Here is a 23,418-nt window from a genome sequence, read left to right on the forward strand (position 1 = left end):
TTAATTGATTGTGTGATTTGACTGGCTGCTTAATCTTAAGCCTTGTGTTTTAGATACTGGAGTTTTACTTGAAAGCTTTGTCATTTTATCAGTCATTGAGCATTGGACTTCTTATTTCTTATTTTTTGGTTTGATTTAAAGTGTACTTTGGAGTCTTTTAACTGTGTAGGTGATTTGTTTGGACTGTTTAGTATACGTTCTATGATACCTGCTTTAGCCATTTTAGGGTTGCTGGACAGAGTCTGTCTTGGCATTCATTGAGCACAGGGCAGAGAAGTAATCCTGGATGGAACTAAGTTCATCACAGGGCATGACATTTTTTATGTACTGCAGCATGGTAGATAAAGATTAAACCTTGAGTGCTTAACCTTGAGTGCTTAAAAAGTATTGAAGTTACCTCTGTAAGACAATTTCTGCATGTAAACGTGTAAGTGCTGGACAGCACAGAGGCAAAGCACACTGTTGGTAAATGTATGAAGGCCAACCATGTAGCAACTGTTTGTCTTAATAACCAGTACATGAAGGACAACCATGTAGCAATTGTTTGTCTTAATAACCAGTATACACATAGTGTGTGTAAAACATGTCCCAGAATATTTTAACTGAATTATTGCTATTACATACTGGGATGCAGAGGAGGTTCCATTTCCCGTGGCTACATCCACTACTTTCAGAATGTACAGTTATACTTAATAAATTATTCTGCATGTTTTACACCATCTGTGCAGCTGGTGCATTGTTTTATTGCAGATAAAGCAAATATTACCTTGTACTGTTGATATTAACAGTGTGAAGCCTTGTAGTTTAGAATGTTTGACATCCTTCCTTGGGATTCTTCAAGTTCTCATTGATGTAGAGGGACTGGGAATAGGGAACAGAAAGGTGAATGTCTGCCTGCCTGCCTTCCTATCCATCTATCACTGTCATATGTGACTTTAAGATTGATGTTGGATAACAAAGAACGACTAAAAGGCTTGCAGCAGTCCATTTCCTCGAAAATCATGCTTTTCTTGATGTAGTTAACTTATGTTCATAGGCTAGCTGTCCTTGTGGTCCATTTAAGTCTATCCAATTTCCATCAAATGTGAGAATCAAATCCTGTACCTTGTGTCTCAGAGTTAAACACCCTAACCACTATGCCAACCTTCCCACCGATTATTTAATCTTACTCACAATGTTTTGCTTTTGGCCTGAGTCACAGTATAAGGGCTATAAAGTGCAAGGTGAGAAAGACTGAGGGAGTCCCTCATCTGTTAACGATGACCCCCAAATCTGTGGGACTTGCTGTGCCCGACTCTGTTTCAGTTTAATATTATACATTCTGGCCTTCTTCTTATCATTTTACATCTAACAGTTTAGTTTTTCTGATTTATCTTATTTTCCTACAGAAGCCGTGTGTTACTGTTGTTTAGTTGGGTCCCGAATGATATTTTCAACTGTACTTTGACAAAGAAACAGACATGGGTACAAGTGCATAAATACATCCACTCACCCATGCAGTCACACTCCAAATTTTGAAAATCAAGTAATCTGCATCCTTAAGTTACTGTGCCTATTAGGCCCTTTATTAAGGCCAGTAGTTTCATCATTTTGGATCAATATTGCAAGTATCTGGTTGGTGGTATGCGTCAGTATGCTACATTTTGTACACCATTGCAGTGCATACAAATTGTTCTCTTGGCTCCATCTAGACAGAGTGAAGTAGAAACATCAATCACTGCACCATTGCAAGGCTCCAGATTTAAAAAAAAAATGATATCCTAATGAACATCTGGAACATGTTCTTAGAATGCCCCAGTCAGGGCCATCCTTAGGTAAACTGGTACCCACTGCCAAAAGGCTGTCTGGTGCCACCCTCCATTCTAGCCTGACCTGTTCACAATATCCAGGTTACCTTTTTTCCTTCATTTTTATCAGTTTGTTTTACTCTTCAGTTTTTTTTCCTGCAGTTTTTCAATCATTCAACATGCTCAATCTAAGCAAGACCTGATAATTATAGAGGAAACAACTGCATTAAGCCAGGGGTCTGGTGGTCTCAAGGTCCCCCAGAAGTCGTAAGAGTTGTAGATGCTCTGAGGTGCATTTTAGATTTTTTTTTTTAACAAACTTTTCATCCAAGTGATTGCCTGAATAAAAACCCTGACAAAAGAAAGTTTAGGTAAGAGAAAGTTTAGCAATATTCTTCAACTTTTTTTCTGCATGTTTTCAGCACATTCTGACTGACCAAGACTACACTGTAATAACTGCCACAGAAATAATAATTGTATTAAGCCATGATGTTTGTATATGCTCTGAGATGAACTTTAGAGTTATTTAAACGAGTGCCTGAACGGAAGCTGCAATAAAAAAAAAATACTCTTCATTTTTTCCTGCATCCTTTCAGCACATCCTAACTGACTAAGACCATACTATAATTACAGTGGCTGTAACTCTATTAAGGACTGGGGTCCACTAGACCCCAGAAGCCATGGCATTTCTAGATGCTCTGAGATGCAATTTAGTTTTTTAAACCATCTTTTCATCCAAAGGTAGCCTGAATAAAACCATGATTGAGGAAAGAAATTCAATCTTACTTTCAACTTAGTTAAGCTAGTGGTCTGATATATTCTTGGTACACACACGCTTTGGGATTATAGGTGCTCTGATTTGCATTTCATAGCTTTCCCCCCAACATTTTGATCCAATGATGGCCTGAGCAAATACTATGCATACGGAAAAGAAATTCAGTCTTTTATTTCAAGAATAAATCCAGTTGCATCCAAGTTTTCATGTTTAAAGCTGACCAAACACCAGTTCACAATAATATGAGTAGACAAATGTATACGAGGATACAAATATAATAGCTAGGAATAGTACTTGCTGTCCCAACCCCACCTTAAAATAGGTAGCCACTATCTGTGTACCTCTTCTGATGTTAAAATTGTGATTAAAATGAATAAGGTACAAATATCCACGGTCATATTTCAAGCATGCCTCTTCACCTCCTACGTCCAAAAGACACTCACATTCTGTGTACCGTTCTAATTCAGACTGAGAAAAAACTGAAAAAAAATTGAATAACCCATATTTGCTGTCAGATATACCAGCAGGGTCATTTGCTCTCTTCCAAAAATAGTCACATGTATATGCTCAAAATGTTTTTATATTGAGACAGTGCAGTACTCGCATACAAGCTACAGTGACTCTCTGTGCACCCCACTGATGTTTGAGGAAAGTTAAAGCAGTAATGATCACACTGTCTCCAGCCCAACAATAAAATGAGTAATTCTAGACCCAGCCCAACAATAAAATGAGTAATTCTAGACCCTAGACCCAGCCCAACAATAAAACGAGTAATTCTAGACCCAAGACTAATCTCAGAACTAAGCAGGCACAAGGTAGAGAAAACTAATCCTGGATTTCGTGACCTTTGAGGTTTGGGAGGAATGTCAAAGAAATAATGACAGTGTTGCCAGCCCCACTCACAAGTACAGTGACCTTCTGTGTACACCCATAAGCACGGCTAGTTTTAGACAGGGCAGAGGCGATTACCAAGCCCATATCAGACTCCACTTATACACCCTTCAGAACTTCTGGGGGCTGGTAGACGCCATACATGAAGGTCTGGGTAATCTGTGATACATTTATTCCTTCTTCCTTTATTTAATTGAGAAATGACTGTAAAACTGAGAAAGTGACCAACAGGGCAGTTACTTTCATCCAGACAACCCCCACCAAAAAGCCACTTCTATGTACAATTCAGACATCTGATTGTGATAAAAAGAGGATGACTGTGTAATGTATTTCACTTTACTACCAGGTAACTATTTGCCACCCTTTAAACTATTGCATGTTAATTCCTATAATCCCATTTGTCCTGCAAAGCAAAAATAATAAGCAAGAGGCAGCAGGCAGCTGTCCATTTTATTCCACAAAAGACACCAAAGCAATTATACCTACTATGTCAGTAGATAACAGGTATCCACTTAAGTAGTTTGTTTCTCACAAAAGCACACTAGGCTTTCAAAGCCAGACAGCGAGTGTTTTTAAACTGAGCAAAGTGAAGAGGGTCTGTTTATTTCCAACCAGCAAACCCACCCCCACCTAACAGTTACAAACCCACCCCCACCTAACAGTGATGGCCACAACACCCGATGGCTATGTAACATGATTTCAGCTCCACAGTCAACACAAACAAGTTGCTCACACGCATTAAAGTATTCCAAGTTGTTCCACACAATGTCCAAAATATATGGCTGATCACTGGCAGAGTTACAGTAAAAACCAGTAGGAACACTTTTCACTGCATTATTCCCCTCATTCCAGCTGCACATGTAAATCACAAAGCCAGAAATATTGCCCAATATATCCAGTTGATCACTGCCAGTAGTAGTGTAAAATACAGAAGTAACATTTCTCACTTCACCATTCCCCTCAACCAAAATCAAAAATCGAGAAATATTGTTAGAATTGTTCAGAATATCCAGCAAATCACTGCCAACATTTTAAAAACAGAACATTTATGTCACCTCACCATTCCCCTCATTTCAACTGCCTACAGAAACTACAAAACCAGAAAAATTGTCAAAAATGTCAGGTCGCACTCTGAGCAAAATTAAATGTCAGATCGCACTGCGAGCAAAATTTTTGTAAACAAGCAATTACTAACAATACTTATCTCACTGGCATCACCTGTCATTCCTCTAATTCCTGTGAGGTCTGTACTTGTATGATCTTGCAAGCCACTAACTTAACTTTGAATGTCAAGTCAACTGAAGCACTGCCTCCCCTGGAGCACCTTATGTTCCACAGGCACATTTTCTGCTCATTAGAGGCACTTTAAATATGTATTTATGTATGAAACATTGCTCTAAAAATAAACAGAGAAAGAGTGCTCCTACACTTGGTTTAAAACCACAGAAAGTACTCCATCAGTGGAAGGCTACAGTGCCTTCCACAAACAGCAGCACATACAGGGGCTAAAGGTAGCGGTGTCTCAATCTACGTTTAATGGCAAATACAACACATGGTTGTTTAAACAGGATGATACCCTGGAGTTCATCCATGTCCAGGCCACCTACAGGTCAACTTTTATGACTTATGAAGCTCAGAACTCCAACCAAATACCTGATTCATGGGAGACTTACTGTCTCTAACTCACAGGCACAATGTTTCCTAGACTTCATCAGCACAAATGCCCTGGACCAGATAGTGCACTCTCCAATCAGAGGATCAAACATACTGGACCTAGTAAGTGCCAGCATGGGACGGAGTTACAGTTTCCCCCTTCCCCCATGTCCTTTCTGCAGTGATGAAGTCAGACCACATAGCTGTCTCCTTCAAAATTATCAAATCAACCCAGAAAATGCAACTAAACCCATAACAGGAACAATTTTAAAGCAAACTACATCCTTTTTAAGTGACAGTCAAAATTCATGGCTCCCCCAAACCCCGAGAACTCAGCTACCTGTACAAAGTTACCTTCATGAATCCTGTATAAACATGTAAATGGTTGCAATGAAGCTGCCATACCTACCAGAAGTAAGCTTGGCTCTAATAGAAAAAACAAACCACACTGGTAGAATCCTTATCTTAACAGGTTATATAACCAAAAAAAAAAAAAAAAATCATGACAAAATCAAGAGCAAATCTCGTGGACATGACCTCTCTAATTCAACTAAACAAGAAACTAAGAGGTCTAATAAAATCCAACAAGGCAAATTATGAGGTCAGACTAGCCTCCCAGACTGAGCACAATCACAATTCCTTCTTCAGCTTTGTAAGGAACCTTAAAGGTAATGCCCAGCAGTGTGCAGAACTGGTGGTAAATTGCATAACCTTCACTGACCAGGGTGACAAATCTACTGGCTGATAAATTTACCTCTAACTTAACCTCCCCACTTCCCCCACTACCCGCTGTGAAATCCCTTCTAGCGTATCTCAAAACTATTAACAAGGAGCAGGTCCTGGAGGTGCTCGTTAAGGTAAAAAACACTGCTTATTTGGGCCCCGACAATATTCCTGGTTGTTTCATAAATCGTCTAAAACATGACCTAGCAAGACCACTTGAGGAACTTTTTTTAAGTACAGCCTCAAATTAGGTTACATGCAAGGTGAATGGAGGGACACAACAGTCAGGCCTTTTCACAAAGGTGGACCATCAACTGACTCTGGGAACTACAGACCCATCAGTCTCACAAATCTGATATGCAAAGCCATGGAACAAAATATCATGGAATGATCAACAAGGACATTTTCAGCCTACAGATACTGACTCATCCCAGTGTATATTTGTTAAGAGAAGGTATTGCCTACTTAACCTGGTAGACTTCTTCAGGAGGATCACCTTGGCTATGGATGAGGTGAAAGCAGTGCATACTGCTTACCTTGACCTGGCCAAGGTGTTGAATACCATATTGTTAAGCTTTCAGAACTAGGCATAAATCCCTGCATAACTGAATAGATTGCCAGCTAGCTCACAGATGGGATCCAAGATGTCAGGATCGATGAGACCACCTCAACCAAGAGACCTGTTACCACTGGAGTACCCCAGGGCTCCATGTTGGGCCTGCTCCTGTTTGGCATCTACTTCTTGGTTAATGCCAAAGGCCTCTGGCTCACCAAGTTCATAGAGGACTGTAAATTGTGAGCTGTTATAAATTTCATCAACACCAACATCCTACAAGAGGATCTAACACCATCAAATGATTGGTTCAAAAGCCATGGATTAAAACTCAATGTAAATAAATACATTATAGTGCCGTTTGGGAAATTGTCCACCCAAGCTAATTACTTAATCGCTAGAACACCCCTAAGAGTTGACCCAATATTGGGGATTTGGGAACATATGTAGATAATGATCTGATGTTTGTCCAACATGTATCCAAGATGGTAAGAAAATCATTCTAAGTCACCCAACGCATAAGTAAGAGCATGGCATCCTGGTCCAAGGAAGTTATTGTACCATTCTAGTCTGCCCTTATAAGGCCCATCATTGAGTACAATGCACTGTTTGGCATGCACTTAACCAGGCACACACAGCAGTTAAAAGTGCCATCAAAGGTTCCTCCCCAGGAAAATCCAGGGTATAAATACCTTGTCCTACACAGATCACGTTAAGGTCCTATCTCTGTGGTTAATGATAAACAATCTGTGCCTAGCATATTAGGCATCCTCGGATCCAGCTCTGATTGAGCTCTTCCATATCCACAAAACAAACAGCACCACAAAACAAACAGCACCACAAACACTAGATCAAGGACCTGAACTTTGCTTGCGACATAAAAAGAATATGACAGAGGGACCAATATGTGTCTCAAAGGATCTTAGTCCTATAGAATACGCTCCCCATCTACATGAAGTAGAGTTCATCACTGACCCTATTCAAATGAAACCTTGAACATTGGGTGGAAAATTGCAAATTCATCTCTGGTCTGGCCTCCATGTCTCTGGAAAGAAGTCTTCAGTAAATAAATTAATCCCCAACTAATATACCCCCTACATAACCCTATTTCTTTGCTAACATACCACCATTAAATAGGCAGCTAAGGAACAGTCGTGGCCTACCTGCATTATCTTGCATTTTGTACACAGAACTGTGTGTCTGTCATCCAATTGGACTCTGGTATGATGTGTAATGCACTGATAGACACTATTGCATGTATTTAAATAATTTTACCTAACTTATACAACTGTACCTGTTATACCTCTCAACTGTACAGATTTTTGCCTCTTATATCTTTGATCCGTTTTTCCTAAAATTGTGGTTTTCTGGCAAATTAGTGGTGAATCATTAATTAAAGACTAAAGTTAGAAAATAATGACATATTTGAGTTTCAGACTTCACAGCCTTCAGAAAATTCATGCTGATACAAAACCTGTTATTCTATCAACTTTATTAGTTTGTAAGAGCAATATTTAAAAATTGTCCCTATTTTGGGCCTTTGTCCATATTTCTTGCTTAAGAGTTTGAGAGGTATGGTACCTGTAAACGTTGTATTACTATATAACTCGTGATTCCTTATTCTTTGACATAAAGTAATTGTGCCTTTGTATTTAATATTATTATTTTGTTGAATGTAGCTATTAACCATGTTTTTATAACTGTTCATAGGTTCATAGGTTAGTACTAAGCTAACTGCCCTTGCGAGCCATTTTTAAGCCTAGCCAATTATCCCTTTTAAATGCAAAAGCAGAGATAAATATACCTATCTTGATTGTGGAGGAGTTGAAAATGAAGTACCATATACAGCATTAGCTCCAGAATACCAAGTGAACACAAATATATAGAAAGAAAAACAGAATGCTGTAGTGTCTGAGAGTTTTTAAAATATAACAATCAAGGAAACTCGCTGTGTTTATAACACGCACTGTGTTTATACTTGTATCTGTCAGGGAAGAGTTGGATTTGTTTTTCTTTTTTGTGTATGTTACCCTTTGAAAGGCTAGGAAACAGACCTATCCTCCTATTTAACAACAAGAATGGCACAGAATGAGAGATGCCACAGCAAATGGTTTATAGTAGCTAGGTCCCTCATGACTGAAGATAGTCCTGTGGGTGGATAGCTTATCCTGGTAAGAAGGTACATAATATTTGAATCAGTAGAAGAGGTGGAAGGCATGGCCGAAGGCAGGTAAAGGCTAGGACTGTGATAGTGAGGGTCGCAACTTTGAATGTTGGCAGTATGACTGGTATATGGAGAGAGCTAGCTGATATGATGGGCCGAAGGAAGGTTGGTATATTGTGTGTGCAAGAGACCAGATGGAAGGGGGGGGAGCAAGGCTAGGTGTTTTGGAGGCGGGTTCAAATTGTTTTATTATGGTGTGGATGGGAGGAGAAATGGTGTAGGCATTATACTGAAGGAACAGTATGCTAAGAGTGTTTTGGAGGTGAAAAGAGTGTCGGATAGAGTGATGTTTATGAAGCTGGAAATTGATGGTGTAATGATGAATGTTGTTAGTGCATATGCTCCACAAGTTGGGTGTGCCATGGATGAGAAAGAAACCTTTTGGAGTGAGTTGGATGAAGTGGTGATGACTGTACCCAAGAGTGAGAGACTGGTGATTGGAGCAGATTTCAATGGGCATGTTGGTGAAGGGAACAGAGAGGATGCAGAAGTGATTGGTAGGTATGGTGTTAAGCAAAGGAATGCAGAAGGTCATATGGTAGTGGATTTTGTGAAAAGGATGGACATGGCTGTGTTGAATATGTATTTTAACAAGAGGGAGGAGCATAGGGTGACATACAAGAGTGGAGGAAGATGCACACAGGTGGATTATTATCTTATGTAGAAGGGCCAGTCTGAAAGAGACTGGAGACTGTAAAGTGGTGGCAGGGGAAAGTGTAGTTAGGCAGCATAGGATGGAGATTTGTAGGATGACATTGGTGATCAAGAAGAGGAGGATGAGTGTGAGGGCAGCACCAAGGATCAAATGGTGGAAACTGAAAAATGGTAATTGCGAGGTGATGTTCAGGGAAGAGTTAAGACAGGCACTGGGTGGCAGTGAAGAGTTACCGAATAACTAGGTAACTACAGCAGAGCTAGTAAGAGAAATGGCTAGAAAGGTGCTTGGTGTGACATCTGGAAGGAGGACAAGGAGACCTGGTGGTGGAATGAAGAAGTACAGGAGAGTATACAGAGAAAGAGGTTGGCGAAGAAGAAATGGGATTGTCAGAGAGATGAAGAAAGTAGACGAGTATAAGGAGATGAGATGCATGGCAAAGAGAGAGGTGGCGAAGGCTAAGGCGTATGATGAGTTGTATAAAAGGTTGGACACTAAGGAGGGAGAAAAGGGCCTGTACTGATTGGCTAGACAGAGGGACCAAGCTAGTAAAGATGTGCAGCAGGTTAGGGTGATGAAGGATAATGAGGAAACATACTCACAAGCGAGGAGAGTGTATTGAGCAGATGGAAAGAGTACTTTGAGGGACTGATGAATGAAGAGAATGAGAGGGAGATAAGGTTGAATGATGTGCGGATAGTGAATCGTGAAGTGCAGTGGATTAGTAATGAGGAAGTAAGGATAGCTATGAAGAGGATGAAGAACGGGAAGGCTGTTAGTCCAGATGACATACCTGTGGAAGCATGGAGGTGTTTAGGTGAAATGGCAGTGGAGCTTTTAACTAGATTGTTTAATGAAATCTTGGAAAGTGAGAGGATGCCTGAGGAATGGAGAAAGTGTTTTGATACAGATTTTTAAGAATAAGGGTGATGTGCAGAGCTGTAGTAACTGCAGAGGGATTAAATTGATCAGTCACAGCATGAAGTTATGGGGAAAGAGTAGTGGAAGCTAGGTTAAAAAGGGAGGGGATGATTAGTGATCAGTAGTATGGTTTCATGCCAGGAAAGAGCACTACAGATGTGATGTTTGCGAGTGTTGATGGAGAAGTACAGAGAATGTCCGAAGGAGTTGCATTGTGTCTTTGTGGATTTAGAGAAAGCATATGACAGGGTGCCTAGAGAGGAGTTGTGGTATTGTATGAGGAAGTCGGGAGTGTCAGAGAGGTATGTAAGAGTGGTACAGGATATGTACGAGGGTAGTGTGACAGCGGTGAGGTCTGCGGTGGGAGTGACGGATGTGTTTGAGGTGGGATTACATCAAGGTTCAACGCTGAGCCCTTTCTTATTTGTAATGGTGATGGACAGGTTGACAGATAAGATCAGACGGGAGTCTCTCTGGACTATGATGTTTGCATATGACATTGTGATCTGTAGTGAGAGTAGGGAACAGGTAGAGGAGACCCTGGAGAAGTGAAAATATGCTCTAGAAAGAAGAGGAATGAAGGTCAGCAGGACTAAGACAGAATACACATGTGTGAATGAGAGGGAGGATAGAGGAATGGCGAGGATGCAGGGAGTAGAGGTGGTGAAGGTGGATGAGTTTAAATACTTGGGATCAACAGTTCAGAGTAATGGTGAGTGTGGAAGAGAGGTGAAGAAGAGAGTACAGGCAGGGTGGAGTGGGTGGAGAAGAGTGTCGGGAGTGATTTGTGACAGACGAGGAGTGATTTGTGACAGACGAGTACCAGTAAGAGTGAAAGGGAAGGTCTACAAGAGGGTAGTGAGACCAGCTATGTTATATGGGTTGGAGACAGTGGCATTGACAAAAAGGCAGGAGTCAGAGCTTGACGTGGCAGAGTTGAAGATGTTAAGATTTGCACTGGGTGTGACAAGGATGGACAGGATTAGGAATAAGTATATTAGTGGGTCAGCCCAGGTTGGAAAGTTTGGAGACAAAGTCAGAGAAGCAAGATTACATTGGTTTGGACATGTGCTGAGGAGGGATGCCGAGTATATTGGGAAAAAGATGCTAGGGATGAAACCGCCAGGTAACCGGAAAAGAGGGAGGCCTAAGATGAGGTTTATGGATGTGGTGAGAGGGGGACATGCAGGTGGTTGGTGTGACAGAGCAAGATGCAGAGGACAGGAAGACATTGAAGCAGTTGATCTGCTGTGGCAACCCCTGATGGGAGCAGCTGGAAGAAGAAGAAGAAGAGTGTACATCTGATTTTATAAAAAAAGTCCTTAAAATAAGGGTGGTGTGGGAGCACCCACTGCAACTGTGGTTCAACTGACGATACCCTATTTTTTGTAAAATGCATTTACTGCCATGGCCTGTTTACATTGTTTACAGAGAAAGACAGTTTGTGTACATATAGCCCCATGTGGGTGATGCAGTGCTGCAGTGGTTAGCGTTTGTCACCTCACAGCAAGAGGTTCTCGAGTTCAATTTTCGGTTGGGGTGCCTTCTGTGCAGAGTCTGCACGTCCTCCCTGTGATTGTGTGGATTTCCTCCTGGTGCTCTGGTTTCCTCCCACATTCTAAAGACATGTATCTGGAGCATTTCTCCATGGGTCTCTGCTGAAAATGGGCTCTGTCCCATTTGGACTTTACAAGTAAACAAATGTTGGATAAATAAATAAATGTGGTAAAGATTAAGGATGGTTAAATTAATGGCATGTTTAGCACCTTTGTTAGTGACACATGAACTGGTCTGTATTTAACTAAATCATCTTCTTTTCCAGATGGTTTGAATGCATTGTTATGGTGAAGGTAGACCGGTACTTTCCTTGCTCATTGGTTAAAATTAACCCACTCAACAGTGATGCAGCAAGTCTGTTAAACTACATTGTGACAAAATTTGGCATCAATTTTCTTTTACTCGGGAGTTTCTCAGGATCATCCATCCTCTTCTGATCAGTACTTGTTTGGTGTGCTCTCAGTGAATATCTCAAGTCTTATCACCAGGATTCTGTGAGTGCTATTAGTGAAACCTTGGCATCACCACTGTGCTGTAGCACCTTTCAGGAAGTAGGGAGAATAAGACCTGCTCATAGCATTAATCCTAAACTCTTTGTGTAAGTGGGTTTGGATCAGAAAATGATCAGCCCATTTCATAAAATGGAGACTCACCACCCAAGTGGTGTAAGAAACAGGTTTTAATTAGAGTCGAGAGGTGATTGCTTACCTGCAGTATTGACTGAGTAAAATGATGTGAAATCCTTAAAGCCTGCTGCAAGAAAACACAGCACTGTCAGTCATACCTGGTTCGGTTTTATCGGTTTTGTGTCTCTTCCAGGTAGTTGTGATGTGTCAGTTAGATTTCAGAATGTATAAGGCCTTGCATTTGGTACAATTTTAATGTTTACAGGACAATCTGAAGCACAGAAAGGCAACATAAAACAAATGAGAGCAACATGTTTTTTTTTTTTCTTACCGTGAACTGCAGCCATAGTTGATAGTGACAGAATATAAAATGACATTATACTTAAAAGACAAGGTAGAGAATGGAATAACATTTATACCTGGTATTATGAAGTAGAGGCTAAACATAAAATAGGGTTAGAAGGCAGAGCATGCCAAAGAATTTAATTTTGAGTGACCACAGATGGTACCTTACAGCATTAAAAAGGGAAGCTGAAATGTAAAATGTCATTTTCCATTGAGAACTGAAACTGATAAAGGAGTGAATAGAAGTGAAAAGTGAGAGAAACTGATTAAGACTTCTGAAGACATGAACAGTTAATACTTGACCATTTGAGTTGTCCTTGGTTAATAAATGTCTGCTTTTCAATTTATCTTGAATTAGAATGTTTGGTTCACCTGTGCCTACTTCACAACCACATCCCTACTTCATCCTAAGTTTCCTTCTGTAGTCATGGAGGGGGATGGGAGGATAGATAATCTTCAGATAAGGTTAAACTAATCTCCATAAGAGAAAGAGAGAGGTTGAATTTTAGTTTAATTTAGCATTTTATTTTGACATTTCTAATTTTTTTACCAAGTTGTTTTGTGGACTTTGTATGCTTATAAAATGCTAAGTACATGTTCTGAGATGGGAAGAACATTAGTTAACAAATACCCAAGTATAACTGAATTGGTATTAAGGAGGGGATCCATTTGGGTGCCTGATATATAGATCCTATGAGATGGCTACCTGTCCTGCACCCCAAACAAATACAGAGTCTCCCTCTCCCTCTCCCTGTCTCTCATTGGAAGGTTGTGCTGCTCTGCTGAACTCCTGTACCTTACACAGACCCTGAGAAAGTAATAGAATTTGCACTACATAACAATGCACGTGCCCACTGAAAATGTTTGCTTTTCTTCCTTTACTCCATTGCTGCTTATTCTCCAAAGGTTAATGTTGGTAATTGAATGGAACTTCCATATGGGACAACATCTGTAATACCGAAGAACATATAGAAACCCCATAGCATGCATCAGCTTTGTGAAAGAAAAATAAACGTTTTTATCAGTAACAGCAGGCTGTGAGAGATGACCAAAGCAATCCATTCTTAAAGTACATGAAGGCAATGTGACTAAAATAATCAAGTCAAATGGAGCTGAGTAAAAAATGGACTTTGTTTGCCTGGCTATGTCTGTATAATCAATGAATCTGAAATTAATTTTAGACAGAAATGCACACTCATGCACGCACATGTACTTTCTCTCTGTCAGACCATGGTTAATGTGCTCCATAAATATGCTATAAATACACAATACATCCGTTCCTTGGCAAAGGGGGGGGGCAGCTTCTGATCCAGTCATTGATTCTTTGCATGAATGATATTGAAAGAATTGGGGGAAATTTCACAAAGGAAAATATTTTGCCAAGTAATAGCTGACATTTGGTTATATTTACAGCAAATAGCTTGCTGATACAGTTTGCCTGACTGATTTTTCTTCAGACAATGGCAGCTACTTTTTGAGAATAGATTTTATTTGGAGTGGGACATCACCTATATAATCTGGAAGGCTGAATCAACTCCCTGGGAAAAATATATGATGTTTTGCATAACCCCCTCCATGATATGACACTGACTTGAAAGTATGCAAGTACATGTGTATTGGTGTGTGTGTTCTGTCCACTGAATTTACATGATTTCCTCGCACCCATCAGATGTTGTAAATGAACAACAGGATTGACATACATACAACAAGTCAGCCTAATCAGTGTTTAATGAGATTTGTTTTCTCACTGTTTTTTTTTTAATTTTCTATTCACGTCTAGTGAAATGTTTTTTACCCCAATAAAGAATTGTCTATTACATGATGGTACAGAATATGCTACAAATTCCATTTCATATATCATTTACATCATCATAAAAAAAAAAGGAAAAGCTGGATTGAAGCCAAGATCATTTACTTGTCATCTCTGAAAATCTAGAAGTTTTGAAAGTGAATATACAGTTAGATAAAAATTAATTTACTTTTTTGCTCTCTTAAATAGGTCTGGTTCAAGAACCGAAGAGCTAAATGCCGTCAGCAGCAACAGCAAAGCAATGGACAGACCAAGCCACGGCCAACCAAAAAGAAAAGTTCGCCTGCCAGAGAGACAAATTCAGAGACTAGCACCAATGGTCAGTACAGTCCTCCATCTGTAGGCACATCAGTGACTCCTAGCTCTTCTACAAGTGCCACTGTTTCTATATGGAGTCCTGCTTCAATATCTCCAATTCCTGACCCCCTGTCTTCTACAAATCCTTGTATGCAAAGATCAGCAGCCTACCCAATGACCTACAGCCAAGCCCCTGGTTACAGCCAGAGCTATGGAGGGTCCACATCATTCTTCAGTGGCCTAGATTGCAGTTCCTACCTCTCCCCAATGCATTCTCAGTTATCTGCTCCTGGTGCTGCCCTTAGCCCTATCTCTACCCCAACAATGGGCAGCCATCTCAGCCAATCTCCAGCCTCTCTGTCCACACAAGGGTACAGCACAGCAGGTCTGGGATTCAGCCCTGTAGATTGCCTAGACTATAAGGACCAAACTGGTTCTTGGAAACTCAATTTCAGTGCAGCTGACTGTTTGGATTACAAAGATCAAAACTCTTGGAAGTTTCAAGTTTTGTAGAGGTGAACTGAGGATATGAATGGATGGTTCACACCCTGATGTTCAGACTCCTAAGACTGTTTGGAAATTACAACTTTCATTTCTAAAGTGGAGTGAAGGAGTTTCAGCTACTATGTACAATGGTTATCAGAGAACATGTCTGAGTGACTCCTAAATATACCTTGAATGTCCCCATGAAGAATGGATACCGTTTTCTACAAAGCTTGGGGTGAATAAGTATATGTGCAAGTCAAACTTCTTCCCACTAAGAACAAATTGTGTTCATAAAACAGCCAACCACTTTTAGTATTATTAACTTTTTTTATTACTTATTTAACCTTAGATTCCACTCTGTTCTACAGATCTAGCAACAAAACAAATAATTCCAGTAATTTCTGTTACAGCTCAGACTAAGTAAGTTACATAATGTACTCCTAGTGTTTGTAGTGTCTGTCTCTGAAAATATGTCAGGGTCTAGCCCTTGATTAGACAAATTTTTAATCATCAATCTCCTGACATAGTTTGACATTGGAGTTCTTGCTGAAGTTTCATGGTTTTGTATCTTAAAAAGAAAAAAACAATAAATGACTGCACAGAATCAGTTAACTTATGTATTATTTTCCAAAACATATAACATTCGGGGAAATGTAGCTTCCATTAAGACAGTACTAAATGTCTACCATAAGAGTGTCCGTATTTGTTTGTTTAGAATGCAGTTAAAACGTTTTTTTTTTTTTTTTTTTTTCTTGTTCCAGTTGTCATGCACACTGAAAGATATACTTGAAATTCAGTATAAGCAATAATGAAGGTGAAGATCTCTTGCTAATATATTGATAATCTGAAACTTGGATGGATGGTGAAGCATGCATTAGAGTATGTAATATATTGTTTATTATCAGCTATTGACTGCAGAGTTGGTTATTTATACTACACTTTGATAAATTGGCTGTATTTGTGTGGTGTGTGTGTGTGTGTGTGTGTGTGCGTGTGTGTGTGTATTTTAATTTTGGTATTCTTTTCTAGAATATTTGTCTTGCATATTTAAAAATGACACACGCAGGTCATGGTTCCTCACACATCAGTAACTGTCGTCGTGGCATAACAATTTCTGATATGTATTCATTCGGTACATGAAAGCTGTCATTGGAAAATGCACAAAAGGCTTACTTTTACCCTTGTAAATTGCTTACTCTTGAGGTCTTTGAAGAGGTAGCAGCAGCCTGAAAGATGTATATACATATTCAGACCTTACTATTCTGTGACTTCCAAAGCAGACAGTGTGGGAATCTAACTCTTTGGATACATTTTGGCTTATTTCAGAGACTTGCAGAAAGAACTGGCATCTGAGGTAACTGTTTGTGCACTTAGTCATTCCCACAGTCTGATATTTTTATTTTCATTTTAAGCATCATTTGAGACTTGATGATTTATGCGCATCACTTCAGATTGTGATCTGCAGTGTTTGGAGGAGGGGACAAAGGCTGATTCACTCAATAGTTTTTAATACCAAATTCAACAAATTTTCTACATCTTTGGTATATTTCTTTGTTTTTGTATTGGTTAGGAATTTAGTTTTTAGCTGACTAGGTCTGAGAAACTCAAGATGAAGACTGCCATTTTTGTATTTTGCTCATTTGGGAATTGGGGAGATTTGAGTCTGAATCAATAAACTAGTTAATTTTTGCTAGACTCGTAAGGATCACAAGTTGAAAATGTCTAAATTTGAGAACATTTGTGAGCTTACTTTGGATTTAGACCACTGTTTTAAGTGTAGTATGTTTTCTCAAATGGAAGAATCCATTTTTGAGGTGGAAGTTAGCAAAAGTTTGGGTCCATTAAGAGTTCTGTTGAGGAAGCAGAAAGTCTTCTCTACCTCCTGAGTATGCTGCTGGTAGTATATTCTTCTTCCTTAAACAAGAACATTGCATCTTCGAATATGTCCAAATTATTACAAACAGTGGTTGACCTGGGGAAAAAAAATCACTTGTTATGACTTTGAATAGAGCATGTAATGCACTGTGCCATGTTTTTTCTGTATAATGTTGATGGTGCCAATGGCTGGGAACTACTGTCTTACAATGGAGTGGGTGTAGTGTGCTACTTCTCATAACATTGTAGAGATCAGTTAGTAGTAGGGCAAAACACAAGCTTGGGGGGGGGGTTAAGATTTCTACTACAAAACTCCAGGTATGCAAATACCTAACCTCTGCTCACTGTCTGAGTGGAGCTTTTACTGCCACCCCGATCTCTTTGTGAATCTTCTCTGGCTAATTCAGCTGTTTCCTAGCTTGCAAAAATGTACTTGTGTGCAAGTGAGTACATATACATACATTTTATATATTTATATATATATATATATATATATATATATATATATATATATATATATATATATATAATGTATGTATGTGTACACACAGATTGTATACCCTTGCTCTTGTAGCCTAGATCATATCAGAAAGATCAGTTCACTTATCTAACAAAAATATTTGTATGACAGCAGATTTGGTGAAGGCAACAAGTCATAGGCAACATGATATTTTTTCCAAAAATTACTCGCATGCTCTATGTTTTTTATGTGTCCCTGAGCAGGCCAACATCTGAGAAAGAGATTTCTGGTCCTTAGTGTGTTTTACCCAATTAATATTTATTTTTTGAGTCTCTAAAGGATGTTAAAAGGCATGTGCATTTGCATGCAAACTTTGTTTTATTGTAGATTTTTTAATTCTTTTAAATTTATCATTGCTTTTTTAAAGTTTATAGGACTCCTAGACAAGTACTGGTCAATCAGTCTGTCTAGCGAATAATCCATATTCAAAAGTTCCCTCCGGCAGGCAAGATAAAATTGGCAGAATTTGAGGATACTCTGCTTGATATGCAGGGTTAGTGTGTTCCAGAGGTAGGGAATGCATTGGAGTTTAGTCTGTTATGCTAATGTGAATTATTTATTTGTTACTGTAGGTTTAGTTCTTTTAACTGGGAATTTGGGGAACCATTTGTTTTACGAAGGAATAGGAAGAAAATGGGGGTGGAATCTTTTTCATGGCTCAAAAGGCTCTAATCAACTAGAATGTGTTTTTTTGTGAGGTGGGAAGAAACAAGAACCTCTACAGACATGAAGAAGGGAGATGAAGACCAATAGTTGAGAATAGATGAAGACCAATAGTCGGGAATGCTCAAGTTCTAATTGTATACAACTTTATCATAGAATCACAGGATTACAGGAGATTATTAGGCTACCATCCCGGAGGTCATTTTAAGCCTAGCAAGCCTTTGCCAAGTTGAGGTATGCTGTGTGCACAGATTGTTCTCATCAGGTCTATATTATATCATTGAATGCTTAAAAAAACGAACAATGAATAATCGACCCCATGTAAATGAAAGTTTACAATCTCAAAAGCTCAGAACAGCAACCCCCCCCCCTCCAAGTGAAAAAAAATCACTGTTCCAAAAAAAAAAATTGAAAGAATACATAAAGTGGGGGCCTGTGCCCACACACCCCCTACTTAAATATACCAACTCCGAGATCGCACTACAGTGCCGAAAATGGCAAAGTAATGGAGCGGCCCAACAAATTCTTTCCCCGGGAAAGAATTTGCTTAAAAGCCGCTTCGCTATTTTGCCTTTTCATTGTTTTAAGTTCAAACGTCTTCAGTTATCTAATAGGAACCCTTCTCATTGATGGCCCTGTTCACACTTTCAAAGAAATCCACCAGATTTAACAAGCAGGATATGCTCTTCACAAAGTTGAATTGAGTAGGATCCAGGGTTTGGGAGATCACCTATGTCTTTATTTATGAGGTCCATAATAATATGGTCCATGGCCTTACAGATGAGGCTGGTCAGGCTTATGTGTATGAAATTCCCGGGTCTGTTGCTAGACCACCTTTGTGGAAGGGAATAACTGTAGCTGTTCTCCATTCCACGGGAGCAAATCCTGTGGTAAGGTTATGATTGAAAAGGGTAGTTAGTGGTGATGCTAGTTTATGTTTTAGCCTGTTTAGAAGACAGCCTGCAATGTCATCTGGTTCCATAGAGGCTGTGTTCTTTGCCTTGGACACGGCTTTGAGAACCTGTTCTTCAGATACACAAGGTGGGGGGGGGGGTTGGGGGAAGGTTTGTTGGGTTTACATGGGTTTGGTTGTACGGCCAATTGTCGAACAGGATGTTCTTCGAACTTATATGTCGAAGATTTAAATGTCGAATGGTCGGAATGTCATATAAAATTCGATATTTCCGACCACTCTACCACCTAAACAAGCACTACCATGGGTCAAAAGGGGGGGATGTTTGGTGTTTCGACATAATTACGTTCACAATTATGCCAAACTGGTGTTCTGCAGTTGAACATGTTGTGTTCGACAATTGGCCGTACAACCAAATCCATGCATACTGGTTTGTTTTAAGATAGGAAGGGATAAGGGAGTGAAGTTTTCAGCAAACCTGTTAGCAGGTTCGCTATGTCTGTGGAGTCAGTGTGTGTGATAACGTTGACCACCAGTCTGCACATGCTTGGGTCCTACCCTTTAGGTTACATATGTAGCTGTAAAAGGCCTTATGGTTATCCTTGGCAATACTTGCTAGGTTTCTCTCAAAGGAGCTCTTGGAGGATTTGACAAGTTGTCTTATTTGCCTGTTAAGGCTGAGGAGGGTGCTTTTCCATTGTTGGGGCTTTGCAGGGTGCTTTTCCATTGTTGGGGCCTTTCATTTGTTTTCTTGGACAGCAAGTGTTTTGCATTGAGTTTGTTGATGCTGTAAATCCACCATGGTAGCTTGATTTTACTTGGGGCTCTGGATTTGATTCTGTTTGGTACAGCGGAGTTTATATACTTATGCAAGTGGTTGTACTGTGCATTAGTGTAAGCTTTGGCATAATTACTAATGACTATCTTTAGTCGTTACATGGTATGCACTTTCCTTCTTTACCATGTTTTTTTTAATTCTGCAGAGTTCTGTATCAAGGCTAGCTCATTCCTGTAGTTTTCTAGTTTTAATTAAAAAAATAAAAAACATTCAAATGCTGCATTTTATAATGTTGCTCTGTGACATAGAAGGTATTGCACAACACAGGTATATTGGCAGAGTAGGTTTGTGTCTTGCAACAAAAGCTGATTTAAGGATGGAAACAGCAGGGTAAACTGTAAACTTTACATTTTCTAGTCTCTTCATTGTTCCTATAAATTTGAAAGAATCACTCCTTACTTTGCTTAAATAGCATTCATGGGCAGAAAGGACCATTGACTGAGGCTAGCTCTGCTGCTGTTTTTTTTTTTTTTTTTAATAAGTAGAGCCTTATTATCTGATCTAATCAAACATCTCTAGCCTTCAAAAGATAACGTAGTAAGCTGTAGTGTCAATGTCACAAGTGATTAGAGAGTAACTGACTGTGGAAAGTGGCTGTTTATATGATAATTTTTTCACTGGCAAATATGAAATAGCACAGTTGTACAGGAGTGTGGGTGAAAGTTTCCTTCCAGATTGTAGTCCCCCCCATCCCATACACAGTATATTGCTTTTTGCTTCTATATATCATAACTTTTCAAGATCTGGTTATATTGTTCAGCCTGCAAGTAAGAAAGACATTTATCAAACTGACTGCAGTGGGCTTGACTAAGTGATCATAACCATGGTAATGTTGTTGAGGTTAAAAAAAAGTACAGACTGATCCTTGGAATGTGCTTGTCTATGCCCTTGTAACCTGCTTTTTGAGAATAATTTGTACTGTTCCCATGTAAACAAATGTGTGGTATGATCTTTTCTATTAAAAGAAAGTTCTGTTGTGAAATTATTTGATGCTGTTGTATTACCTAATTTGTTTTAACACAGACAACAGTTCTCTAAATCCATAACCCCAACTTCAGATTATGTATTGACATTGTAAGTTTAACTGTTTTTTTTTTACATGTTGTTATTTTCCACAACATTCATATTGGCACATAACAAGTATGCTAAAAGCAATACTACATTTAACGCACAGCTTAAGTAAATGTGAATTTAGCTTTTTTGCAACCTGAAGTCAGGCATACAAAGATGACTGTATATATTTTAGTGACATCACGGTATATGGATGACTGTGAAAATTGTATTGTGGTATTTACAAATCTGCATGCATATTCATGCTCTCAAGATTTGTACAGTCGTACTAAACTGCCATTTTTTTCTACATACCTCTATATACATTATATAAACTGTTTTATAACTCGGAATATAAAATGCTAATGAACATTTTAAAAAATGGTTGTGCTTGTCTGTTAATGACTTTCCTAAAGTGTTTACTGTGGGCATTTTTGATCCACTAATGCATATGCTACTTGATCTGGTCTTTTGCTTATAAAATAATTTCTATTTGGATCAGGATTTAATTTTAGTAAAGGATAGACAATTGTTTGTATGAAAGGTACTTTTGTGCACTAAAATACTGAGCAACTATATTTTGTAACTATTATAGATAACTGTATAATGTGTTGTGATATAGAGAGGAATTTCCAGTAAAATATTTTGATGACTATTTATTATTTGACTGTGCAAGCCCATTTGCTATACAGCTCAAAATCATTGACAAAAAAAAAATAACTTTTGGAAAAATAAATAGTTTTGAAAATATGTGTTCTGTGTTTTTGGTATCTGACAAAAAAAGGAAAATGTGAGTGGGTCTACCTTTTAACCACACATAATACAACACAGTAATGTGTCGCCTGGAACTAATAAGCTTCTTTAAAATGTTACAGAGGCACAATAGTTACGGAATGCTTGCGCATGTCATTGCCCCCAGTATTGCTATGAATGAAAAAATAAATGAATTTAATATAAACCATTTGATATCCAAAGCTGAAAGTTGCTGGTACCCTCACTGAGCATAAAAGTAGGGTAGTACAGGGTTCCTCATCTTCAGCATTTATTTTGCAGACATCCAAGCAAATATGCCAGAAGTGTGGTTGACTGACAGCAAGCTGAGTACTATTTTACATGGTCTTCCATTGATACTAATTGGCTCCTGCAAGGGTTTGAATATGCACACACTGTTTTTACCTCATATGTTATAAATGGTACTCTGTTTCAGACAAAGGTTGTCATAAGAGGGTTATGTGGACATTTTGGTCTTATTTGATAATCACAGTCCCAAATAGCCAGAAAGTTCTTCTACCTGGTCTAGTTAATTCTCTTATTTATCAGAGCCACCAACAAATCCAGCACTCCCTTTGGCATGTACAAATCAAGCATACTGCTCAGTTTGAAAGTCCTCAAAGATTTCTAAGCAAGACACAAGGAGTGGAGGTGAACTGAGGATATGAATGGATGGTTCACACCCTGATGTTCAGACTCCTAAGACTGTTTGGAAATTACAACTTTCATTTCTAAAGTGGAGTGAAGGAGTTTCAGCTACTATGTACAATGGTTATCAGAGAACATGTCTGAGTGACTCCTAAATATACCTTGAATGTCCCCATGAAGAATGGATACCGTTTTCTACAAAGCTTGGGGTGAATAAGTATATGTGCAAGTCAAACTTCTTCCCACTAAGAACAAATTGTGTTCATAAAACAGCCAACCACTTTTAGTATTATTAACTTTTTTTATTACTTATTTAACCTTAGATTCCACTCTGTTCTACAGATCTAGCAACAAAACAAATAATTCCAGTAATTTCTGTTACAGCTCAGACTAAGTAAGTTACATAATGTACTCCTAGTGTTTGTAGTGTCTGTCTCTGAAAATATGTCAGGGTCTAGCCCTTGATTAGACAAATTTTTAATCATCAATCTCCTGACATAGTTTGACATTGGAGTTCTTGCTGAAGTTTCATGGTTTTGTATCTTAAAAAGAAAAAAACAATAAATGACTGCACAGAATCAGTTAACTTATGTATTATTTTCCAAAACATATAACATTCGGGGAAATGTAGCTTCCATTAAGACAGTACTAAATGTCTACCATAAGAGTATCCGTATTTGTTTGTTTAGAATGCAGTTAAAAAGTTTTTTTTTTTTTTTTTTTTTTTCTTGTTCCAGTTGTCATGCACACTGAAAGATATACTTGAAATTCAGTATAAGCAATAATGAAGGTGAAGATCTCTTGCTAATATATTGATAATCTGAAACTTGGATGGAT

At 38.8% G+C, this 23,418-nt stretch overlaps 1 protein-coding gene across 2 annotated transcripts in view; it reads left to right on the top strand.

Moving 5' to 3' along the window:
* LOC122811864 (homeobox protein otx5) overlaps positions 1 to 23,167 on the top strand; it is a 41,995-nt gene extending 18,828 nt beyond the window's left edge. Inside the window, exons 3-4 of one of the 2 annotated variants that reach the window (XM_044084116.1) lie at positions 14,710 to 15,332; positions 22,585 to 23,167. In XM_044084116.1, coding sequence (XP_043940051.1) covers positions 14,710 to 15,330 — 621 coding nt within the window. In that variant the 3' untranslated portion in view covers positions 15,331 to 15,332; positions 22,585 to 23,167. Of the gene's footprint in view, positions 1 to 14,709; positions 15,916 to 22,584 lie in introns of those variants that run through there. The other variant, XM_044084031.1, reaches the window with a different exon arrangement.
* Positions 23,168 to 23,418: the final 251 nt, after the last annotated feature.

Source organism: Protopterus annectens, chromosome 1.part0 (assembly GCF_019279795.1).
Source record: "Protopterus annectens isolate FY-2018-M chromosome 1.part0, PAN1.0, whole genome shotgun sequence".
NCBI classification, from domain to species: domain Eukaryota; kingdom Metazoa; phylum Chordata; order Ceratodontiformes; family Protopteridae; genus Protopterus; species Protopterus annectens.